Genomic DNA, 11,063 nt, shown 5'->3' with positions numbered 1-11,063 from the left:
TTTGTAGATCTATGTAATCACAGATAAAGGAGTTGATTAGGTTATACAATGTTGAGATGAGATTGGATTTCCATAGCATTGCACATAGCAGGCCCTTGACTAGTGTTTATTGAATGGCCTTGAATTCTGGGATGTCATTATCATGTCTAGTAATTTGAATTCTCTCTTTATTCTCTTCACACAGGCAATTTCAGAGGTTACCCTGCTGAGAATCAATGGACAGAGTGAATCAAACTTCAGTGTCTGAGTTTGTGTTCTTGGGACTCACCAATTCTTGGGACAATCAGCTTCTACTCTTTGTGTTTTCCTCTATTTTCTACTTGGCAAGCATGCTGGGAAATTCCCTCCTTGTGTTCACAGTGACTTCTGACCCTCACTTACACTCTCCCATGTACTTCCTGCTGGCCAACCTTTCCTTCATTGACTTAGGGATTTCTTCAGTCACTACTCAGAAAACACAAAGTCATTTCATTTTCTGGGTGCATCACCCAGATGTTCTTTATTCACTTGATTTTTGGTGCTGAGATGGTGGTGCTTGTAGCCATGGCCTTTGATAGATATGTAGCCATATGTAAGCCTCTCCATTATTTGATTATTATGTGCCCAAGAATGTGCCTTTTGCTTTTGGCTGCTGCTTGGATCCTTGGCCTCATCCACTCAGTTGTCCAAATGGCTTTTGTAATTAACCTGCCCTTCTGTGGTCCCAATGAATTGGACAGTTTTTATTGTGATTTCCCTCGGTTCATCAAACTTGCCTGCACAGACACATATAGACTTCAGTTCATGGTCTCTGCTAACAGTGGCTTTATGTCCTTAGGTGTCTTTCTCATTTTGATCACATCCTATATTTTCATCCTAGTTGCTGTTCAAAAACATTCATCAAGTGGTTCTTCTAAGGCTCTCTCCACTCTTTCATCTCATATCATGGTGGTGATTTTGGTTTTTGGCCCAATTATCTATTTTTACGCATGGCCATTTAGCACATCACATCTGGACAAATTTCTTGCTATTTTTGATGCAATTCTGACTCCCTTTCTGAATCCACTCATCTACACAATAAAAAACAAGGAGATGAAGTTGGCAATTAGAAGAGTGTGTAGCCAGCTTGTGAGGTTCAGGAAAATTTCATCAATCACTTGATGAGAAGACAAGAACTTCTAACTTCCATAATCAAAAAGTCTGGAAAGAGAAGTCATGAATGGAAAGGATGAATTTTGTTTTGAGCACATTGATTTGAATTCCTATGTGGATGAAAATGAGAGTTTCAAGTATAGATTTGGAAACAGGAGTCTAGAGGTGGAAGAGAACTTTGAATGTTGTCTATATTAAAACATAACTCTAACAATAAATATGCATGAGGTCATCATTGAAGAGCACAGATGGAGCAGAAAGGAATTCCAAGGCCAGAAATTTAAGGGGAGTTAGTATAATTACGAGATGGAAGAAAGCTAATGAAAACTAGTAAAATAAACAGAAACATAAAGGCAAGACTAGATTGAGAATATTTCCATGCCAGAAAACACTACCATGAAGAGAATTTCTACACAGAGTATTTGTTGACAATTTAAAATGAGGAAATAGCTACAGGTTTTTGTTAACTCATCACCAACTCCAGGGAAGAATCTTTTTTTTTCTGGATTCTAGTTGAATTAACTGTAGCAAAAAAAAATCATTTGTGCAATCAAAAAACACAATTTCTTGTCCATTTTGGTTTCTTTGTGGAAACATGTCAATCCCTTTCTGAAAAAACAGTATTAATACTGTGGATATTGTGTATACAATCTTTGTAAAGAACTTGTCTTTGAAGTCACTGAAAAAATACAAAAGAAATTGTTTTGTATGCTTAATGCAAGTACTCAATGTGTACCTAATATATCATACTGTAGGGTCCTCTTGATTCTGCTAGATTAGACTCTCTTTAAAGTTTTTGAAAAAGAAGTTTCTCTTCATGTGAAGAAACCAGATATTTAAGTCATATCATACATGGCACTGTGTCAACCTGTTTGCCATTTTGCTCTTGTGACTGCTACTTTTAACCTTTTACACACATTTGTTCTGGTCCTCCATTAAACTTTTGTAAAATTAGTCCCTGGACTTTTTGTTAATCTTTGAATTTTCAATGTCTACTTTTCAAGCTAAAGCTTGAATTTTTATATAGTTCTTAATCTAGACTCAAATATTTTCATGAAGGATTCTATTGGTTTTCCATCACCAAACCAAATATTTATTTATTCATTTCTAAAATTCAATTCAAGTCAATTAACTTTACATGTTTCTCACATGATAGGCACTCTAATATAAGCTAGGCATATAAATGGAAAAGAAAAAAGTTCAAGCCATCTAGAAATTTACGTTCCACTCAGGATGGTGTGCATATATACAAATAAGTAAGTACAAAATATACAAAGTAATAGGTGGAAAGAGTGCTAGTAAGATGAGGAATCAGACAGCATGAATATGAGCTAAAAATTGAAATATATATATACATGTATATATATATATATATACATATTAAATGGGTACTATTCTTTTAGTTCTCTGGAATCATGACTGGTCAAACCATTGAATGGAGTTCTTAAATTTTTCAAAGTTGTTTGTCTTAGAATAAGACATGCCTGGCCAATGTGAGACTTTATTTTGCTTGACTATATTTTTGTTACAAGGATTTTCTTTTTTTTTCTTTTCTTCTTTTTTTTTCAGTGGGGTGTAGGGCAGAGATGGGAAGGGGACACAACAGATTTTTCTGTGCTGAAAAATGTCCTTTATAGAAAATCTCTTGTACATTCCTTCTCATACGCTTGGTGTGTGGAACTGCTTGATCTCAAGAAGTAGGGTTGATTACTAGTCTCTTGTTCTTTACTCGTTACTTTTTGTTTCTTATCTGCCACAATCTGTCATTCTGTCCTTTTGCTTAAATTTTGAAATGTTCTATTACTTTATTCATTTGTGGTCATCAGATTTCATCAGTTCAGTCACTGAACAAATATTTGCTATAAGCCTTACTAAAATCTCATAGAGGTTTGGTATTATACCTAAACCAGAGTCTGTACACACTATAATCTGGAAGACACTGCTTTGCCTCATTCCTGGATGAGGTGGCTGGATTGTGGTCTAGTCATTGCTTACTATAGTGTCTGGATAGGATGGTCCATGCAGTTTATAACTGATTTATGTAACCTGCTCAAGGACATTTTTGGCACGTTTTTGCTTAGGTATGATTTAGAATTGGTAGAGAGAATGATTACTTGCTGTACAATTGACTGTGTGAGGGTTGGGGCTAGCATAAGACCTATAGAGAAGAGATAAATTCTTATTTATTGCTTTGAAAGAGGATGCACAGGAGTCCAGACTCTCTTTGGGCCAAGATCTGTGGGGAGATGATAGAATTTGGAAATCAGGGACATGATGAGGAACTGACTTTCCCCTAAATGCACTCCTCTCAATGTTTGTTCTTTCTCATTATGGATTTCCCCTCACACAGGCCCACAGGGAATACTCATTCTGTCCACCAATCCCAAATCATACCTAGGCACTGTCAGGCAAAATCCCTCAAGGGTCACCTGGGTTACACACACAAACACACACACACACACATATATGTAGGTGTGTATGTGTCATGTATATATCATCTATCTGTCTATTTATTTATTGAAAGAAGGACCTACTTTCTTTCAGTAACCTGGCCTGGGACCACAGTACTGGCCTGAAACTGGGAGCCCAACTCCTTTGTTTAGTACATGTCCTGCCCACTGTCACAAGTCGCAGCTTCCTTCTGTCTCCTGGCACACTTCTCCACCCCGGCCATGCTAACTTTGTTTTCTTCCACAGTCCTCTACTTCTGGATCTATGCCTGTAGCCCTCAAATCTCGGAGTAGCCCAACCCAAGATTACTCTGGCTTTAGCCCAGTATTCTAGGGTTTCTCTAAAGTCTCCTATCAGTCAGGCATGCTGATCTTGTCCCAGTTTCCTTGTACCTGAATGCCTGGAGTGACCATTGCTTCAAGCCTGACTCCTTGTCCAATCCTTCAGGAGATGGAGCAGTCCTGTGGTTTTTCTCTTTTTTTTATTTCTTTTTCATCTTCGGGAGCTGCTTCTTGGAGGAACTGGACTTCTGTGGAAACTTTCAAATGTCCAAGGAGAACTTCATTTTTTCATGACCAGCTTCAGTTTCTATACCCTTCTGCATAATACATACTTTAAGGGAAGAAGTAATAGATATAGCAATTAGTGGCCTGGAACTTTTTTGTTGGGATGTGTTTTCTTTTACCGAAATTGTGGTTTAAACATGTAGAGACAATATGGTAGAGAGGGTAGACCATAAGCTCAGAGTCAGCAAGATGTTGGGTCAAAAATCTCATTAGTTGTGTGACCTTGAGCTAGTCACTTTACCCCCTTGGGCACTAGAACACATCTAGGATTTATCTAGTAAGTCATGAGTTCCCCATGGTGGTAAAAGCATGGCTCCATCACCTACTTGAATAGTTCAAGCTGCAGACCCTACACTGCAGGATAATTTTTATATGAAATTTCTATATATTTTTTCTTCTTTTAGTTGCCTAGAGTCACTGGTATAGGAAGTAGGCTAGATACATGGATGGAGACCTGTGACCTTGAGGCCACATGTGACCTTCTAGGTCCTTAGTGTGGTCATTTGACTGAGTCCAAGTTTTATGGAACAAAACCTTTTATTAAGGGGATTTAATCTGTGAAGTACTTCCCTCAGATTTGTGGAAGGAAACCAGATGAAATTTGGTACAGTAGAGGAAATGATTTCATTTAAAAGTATGAAAATGTGTTTGTTTCTCATGTTTCCCAGATATATCTTTCTTCAAAGTTCATTAAATTGGTTCAGAAAAGCATCAAAGGATCTTTTTTCACAAGGAACACCTAAGTCTCTTCTCAGTCGTCCGCTATTAACATTTCCTCTTAATTATCATGGGAAAAGCAACAAAATCCTAGGAGACAAGTCCTTTGGTTAAATGATCTCAGGCTGGCAAAATCATTCTCTATAGCATCACTTTGCTGCTAATGAGCTGTTTTTCTGCATATAGCAGCATTTTATAATGATCTTACTGCTTCTAGTCACTACAAATGGTTAGAAGGCTAAGTTTTGGGATCCCTTCAGCTTGCCCACTGTATCAAGCACTGTGATAGAAGAGGTAAGTGAGAGAGATAGGAATAAATTCTCCAGGAGATAAATTTTTTCCAGCAGAAGATCAGACTGGCCAGACTTCCATGTTACAGGGTAAATAGACGATGCTGGGAACAACATCACTCATTACATATGACAGGGACAGGTGAGGATAGGGAGGAGTCTGGAACTTCCTTCTTCTAGAAAGATAGTCAACAGGGAGGAGAAGAAGCCAAACACATGAAGGGAGGCTTCATGTGAAGGATTCCAGGTTATGGAGACATCACCATACATAGCTGGAAATAGAACTTGATTTTATCTCCTGATAGACATATCAGAAAAATGAGTAAAAATAAAAATACAAAAACAAAAAAAATTTAACCCTCTCCAAATTTAATGGAATTTTTTTTTTATTGATCAAATTTGTATTTGCCCTTCCCCCTTCTCTTAGAATATCCATCCCTTTGTTCATCCTAACTTGCTCCCTTGTGCTGTCTGGATTTAATGGGTGAGCATTTCTACGGTAATCTCTTTTGAATACTAGAGTTTAAATATTTCCAGATCTTTTCCTCTGTCTACAATGAAAGTAGCAATGTCCTATTATCTGATTTTTTTCATCCAATCCTGCTGTCTAATGTTTCTGGGAAAAGTCACAAACTGCAATACCAGGTTCATTGCAAATTTATCCTATTCAAACTTGACTGAAATCACATTGCTATTAATTAGTCCTCATGTCTTTTAAATTTTATTTATTCACCTGTAGTAGTAATTCTAAGCCATTTCATATCCTTCAAGCTTCCATCTAACTTTCCTTAATACTCTGTAGATGATCTTGTCTCTTACTTTAATAAAAAAAAAAACTGAGATCATCTACTAAGAGCCTCCTTCTCTTCCACCTTTCACCTCTCACTACACTTTTTCACTACCTCAATATTTCATCTCTTTTCTCCCATTTTCTTCAATTTTCCCATTGTTTCAGAGAAAGAGTGATGGAGATAGTATCTTCCCTAGTTAATACTTTTCTGTGTCTTTGAGATTATCTCCTTTTGCCTTCATCAGATTCCAAGTGATTTATCAATTAGCTCTCTTTTGGGATCTTTAATTCTTCTCTTTTTCACTGATTCCTTTTCCTCCGTGTACAAATCTCCCCTATAATAAACAACAAAACAAAACGAAAAACATCCTCTCCATGCATGTGATCAGGCTGCTGCTTATTCCATTTCTAAAGGTGTGGTCTAAGCAAATTTCAATTCCATCCTACAAGTATTCATTGAGTGCCAGTAATGTGTAAGTTAAGGACTAGTGTGATCAAGTGGATAGAAACCTGGACTTGGACTCATGAATATCTGTGTTTGAATCAAGAAAACAAGAGTCATCAAGCATTACAAAACACTTACTATGTTCCAGACATTGCTAAGTTCTGCCTCTGGTACATATTATCCAAACTACATCACTGCAAGTAGTTTCCAATCTGGATAAAATCACAGATCCTTTTCCTCCTGCCCCCTGCAAACCACAAAAATGTGCAAGTCACTGTGATAATGATATGGATACAAAGATTCAAAGATTGAACCTTTGAAGGTCATGTTCTTGGTCCTGTATTCTCCTTCTCCCATTTAAGGCATTTGAATTTTATTCAATATGTATTGGAGTAGAAGACTATTAGAGTTTTTTCAACAGGGGAGTGATGTGATTAGAGCTTATTCTTAGGATGATTGCATGTCATTACCACATAGTTTATATGGAAAGGGTCATAGAAAGGAATCAGGGAGACCAGTAAGGAGACTGTTGCAGAGATGTCAATTAAAAATAAAACAAGGCTTTAACTAGGGGTAGGAGTGCACAGTACCTGGTGTGGTGGAATGGGATATCTGCAAAAATCTCTCTTCTCCCTTAAGGATAGCCTAGGATTAGACTAGAGGCCAGCACTGAGTGCAGCTATTTATCACTGGGAGTTGTCTCCTAATTATGTGATTAGGAAGGAACATTCCATGGTAAAGACTTAATGAATGATTATGGATTGATTAGGAAGCCTTGAAGATACTAGCAGTCTAAATTTATAGTTTCACTGCTTTTTGGACTCTTTTGCCATCTTTTTTTCCCCATCAGTGTCTTAATTCTTTTTTTTTCTCCCTACTATTATTGTATTTTGCCTCTTTAAAATTTACTTTTGAAGTTTTCTTCATTTCCTTATTCTCACCATATGTGCTTTAGTTCTTGTCTTTCTATTTTCTCCATTGTTTCTTCTTCTTTGGCATTTGCTAGGTCTACATACAGCCTATTTCTTGACTTTTAACTTGCAAAAGTTGGGCTCTCCTTCCATAGAGGAAAGGGCACTGTCCCAAGCTTTAAGGTTTTTGTGCAGCAGTTTTCAGAGCTAGTTCTTGTGGTCTGTAAGATTTTAGTTCTTCTAAGGTGGTATGATCTAGGGAGAGATGTGTTTTCTTTTCTTCTGGCCTTTTTTCTCATCTTTGAGTCAACGCAAGCATTCTTTTTTTGCCCTTGAACTGTGACTAGGGTCTCTGCTCCACTGCTTCCATAAGCTGTGGTGTGCTAGTGCTTCTCTTCACCCTGGTTCTACCACACAGGACCATGATCAGATGCAAGTATGGGCAAAACAAAAGACTCCTGACCCCATTGCTAGCAAGCACACTCCTGTAATCTGATCAGATATCTGACCCCTTTACTGCCTCTCTTTCTCTAAGTCTAATAAAGTCTACATCCAATTGCTAGGTCAAGACTAGTGAGAATAAAGAATTATTATGTAAAGTATGTTAATTTGTTTCAGCTCAATGGAAACATGTAGTGAATTGGAATAATGCTATTACCTCAAGGGATTCATTATTCACACCAATATAGACATATTTTTTGTCCAACATAATATCCTGAGTCCCCTTCTACCTCTTAGAATAGGATCCAATTCCTAGACCTAACTAGGTGTTCTTTTTGTTTTTGTATGAACAGTGAGTGCAATTGTATGAGATGAAAGAAAAATAGTATAAATAGTAATAGTTTGATGGAACCCTTTCTAGTTACTACGCACATTTCTATACATTATCTCAGTTGATTCTCACAAAAACCCTGTGGAGTATATAGTAGGCAGTGCAGTCTCAATTTATACATGAGAAAAGGGAGAGTCATAGAGCTTAAGTGATTTGTCTAAAATCTCACAGGCAGGAAGAAGCAGCAAAGTGTGCAATCACTTCAGTTTTTCCAAGCCCTAGAATAGTAGATGCTGCCATTCTCCACCAAGAACATCCTTACCAACCAAAGGCAGGAATTGTAGAGTGAAAGGAATGACTCTACTTCTCAGATTCTGTTCTGATGCATTGCCTTGCCTATCTCTTCTAACTCTTTTCTGTGTAGCATTCATCCCTTTGCTTTTACCCAGTACTCTCTAGGAAAAAAGCTAGAAAAGTGCCAGAAGACAGTGCTTTAACTGAATATGGCAATAACTTTATAGTTCTATGTGATCACAGATTAAGAAGTTATTCTGGCTATGCAATGGTGAGATGAGACTGGATTTCCATAGCATTGCACATGACAGGCCCTTGACTAGTGTTTATTAAATTGACATGAATTCTGGAATATCATTATCATTTCCAGTAATTTGAATTCTCTCTTTATTCTCTTCACACAGGCAATTTCAAAGGTTGCCCTGCTCACTGAATCAATCAATGGACAGAGTGAATCATACTTCAGTGTCTGAGTTTGTGTTCTTGGGACTCACCAATTCTTGGGACATTCAGGTTCTACTCTTTGTGTTTTCCTCTGTTTTCTACTTGGCAACCATTCTGGGAAATTCCCTCATTTTGTTCACAGTGACTTCTGACCCTCACTTACACTCTCCCATGTACTTCCTGCTGGCCAACCTTTCCTTCATTGACTTGGGCATTTCTTCTGTCACTTCCCCTAAGATGATATGTGACATTTTCAGAAAACACAAAGTCATTTCATTTTCTGGGTGCATCACCCAAATGTTCTTTATTCACTTGATTTATACTGCTGAGATGGTGGTGCTTGTAGCCATGGCCTTTGATAGATATGTAGCCATATGTAGGCCTCTCCATTATTTGATTATTATGTGCCCAAGAATGTGCATTTTACTTCTGGTTGCTGCTTGGATCATTGGCCTCATCCATTCGGTAATCCAAATGGCTTTTGTAATTAATCTTCCCTTCTGTGGTCCCAATGAATTGGACAGTTTTTATTGTGATTTCCCTCGGTTCATCAAACTTGCCTGCACAGACACATACAGACTTCAGTTCATGCTCACTGCCAACACTGGCTTCATGTCATCCGGTGTCTTTCTCATTTTGATAATATCCTACATTTTCATCCTAGTCACTGTTCAAAAACATTCATCAAGTGGTTCTTCTAAGGCTCTCTCCACTCTTTCATCTCATATCATGGTGGTGATTTTGTTTTTTGGCCCAATTATCTATTTCTATGCGTGGCCATTTAACACATCACATCTGGACAAATTTCTTGCTATCTTTGATGCAGTTCTGATGCCCTTTCTGAATCCGGTCATCTACACAATAAGGAACAATGAGATGAAGTTGGCAATGAGAAGAGCATGTAGCCAGCTTGTCAGTTTCAGGAAAATCTCTTAAATGACTTGATGAGAAGACAAGGACTTCCATAATAAGAATGTCTGGAAAGAGAAGTTGTAAGGGGAAAGGATGAGTTTCGTTTTCAGCACGTTAATTTGAATTCCTAGGGGTAAGAAAATGAGAATTTCAAGTATAGATTTGAAAACAGGAGTCTAGAGATGGGAGAGAACTTTGAATATTGCCTACATAAAAACATAACTCTAACAATAAATATGCATGAGATCATCATGGGAGAGTATAGATGGAGCAGAAAGGAAATCCAAGGGCAGAAACTTGAGGGAGGATGTAGTATAATTATGAGATGGAAGGAAGGTAATGAAAGCTACTGAAACAGAGACATAAAGGCAAGACTAAATTGAGAAGATTTCCATGCCAGAAAACTCTAGCATGAAGAGAATTTCTACAAATGGTATTTGTTGACAATTTAAAAATGAGGAAATAGCTACAGGTTTTTGTTAGCTCATCACCTATTCCATGGCATATTCCTTTCTTGTGGATTCTAGGTGCATTAATTGTATGAAAAAATCATTCGTGCAATTAAAAAAACACAACTTCTTCTCTATTTTGGTTCCTTTGTGGAAACTTGTCAATCTCTTTTTGAATACAGTATTACTACCATGAATATTATGTATGTGATTTTTTAAAAAGAACTTGTCCTTGAAATCCCTGAAAAAGTACTAAAGAAATTGTTTCGTTTGCTTAATAAATGTATTTAATGTGTGCCTAATGAATCACTCTGTAAGGCCTTCTTGATTCTGTTAGATTAGACTCTCTTTGAAATTTTTGAAAAAGGACTTTCTCTTTATGTGAAGAAACCAGACTGTTAAGTGATATTAAACACTGCACTGTGTTAACCTGTTTGACATTTAGCCCTTCTTGTGCCTGCTACTTTTCACCTTTTACACACATTTTCCCTGGGCCTCCATTAGACTTTTGTAAAAATAGTCTCTGGACCTTTTGTTAATTTTAGAATTTTTAATGTCTACTTTTCAAGCTAACGCTTCAATTTGCCTATAGTTCAATGCAGAATGAAATATTTTCATGAAGGATTCTGTTGGTTTTCTAGCACCAACTCAAATGTTCATTTATTCATTTTTAAAATTCAATTCAACTCAAATAATTTTAAATGTTTCTCACATGTTGGGCCTTCTCATATATGCTAGGCATATAAATGAAAAGAAAGAAGTTCATGCCATCTAGAAATTTACATGCCACTCAGGGTGGTGTGGATCCAGCATATATACAAATAAGTACAAAATATTCAAAGTAATAGGTGGCGAGAGTGCTAGTAAGTGGAGGAATCAGGACACAGCATG

At 37.2% G+C, this 11,063-nt stretch overlaps 1 protein-coding gene and 1 pseudogene across 1 annotated transcript; both read left to right on the top strand.

The window, feature by feature from the left end:
- The first annotated feature begins 215 nt into the window (after nt 1-215).
- On the top strand, nt 216-1,140 carry LOC118829780 (annotated as a pseudogene).
- A 7,650-nt stretch (nt 1,141-8,790) lies between these two features.
- On the top strand, nt 8,791-9,747 carry LOC118828954 (olfactory receptor 4F3/4F16/4F29-like). Its single transcript, XM_036735867.1, has one exon. The coding sequence runs from the start codon at nt 8,809-8,811 to the stop codon at nt 9,745-9,747; it is 939 nt and encodes a 312-aa protein (XP_036591762.1). The 5' UTR covers nt 8,791-8,808.
- Nucleotides 9,748-11,063: the final 1,316 nt, after the last annotated feature.

The sequence above is a fragment of the Trichosurus vulpecula genome, chromosome 8 (assembly GCF_011100635.1).
Source record: "Trichosurus vulpecula isolate mTriVul1 chromosome 8, mTriVul1.pri, whole genome shotgun sequence".
NCBI lineage: Eukaryota > Metazoa > Chordata > Mammalia > Diprotodontia > Phalangeridae > Trichosurus > Trichosurus vulpecula.
Note: the sequence above shows the minus strand (reverse complement) of the source record. Positions and strands in the feature narration are given on the sequence as shown.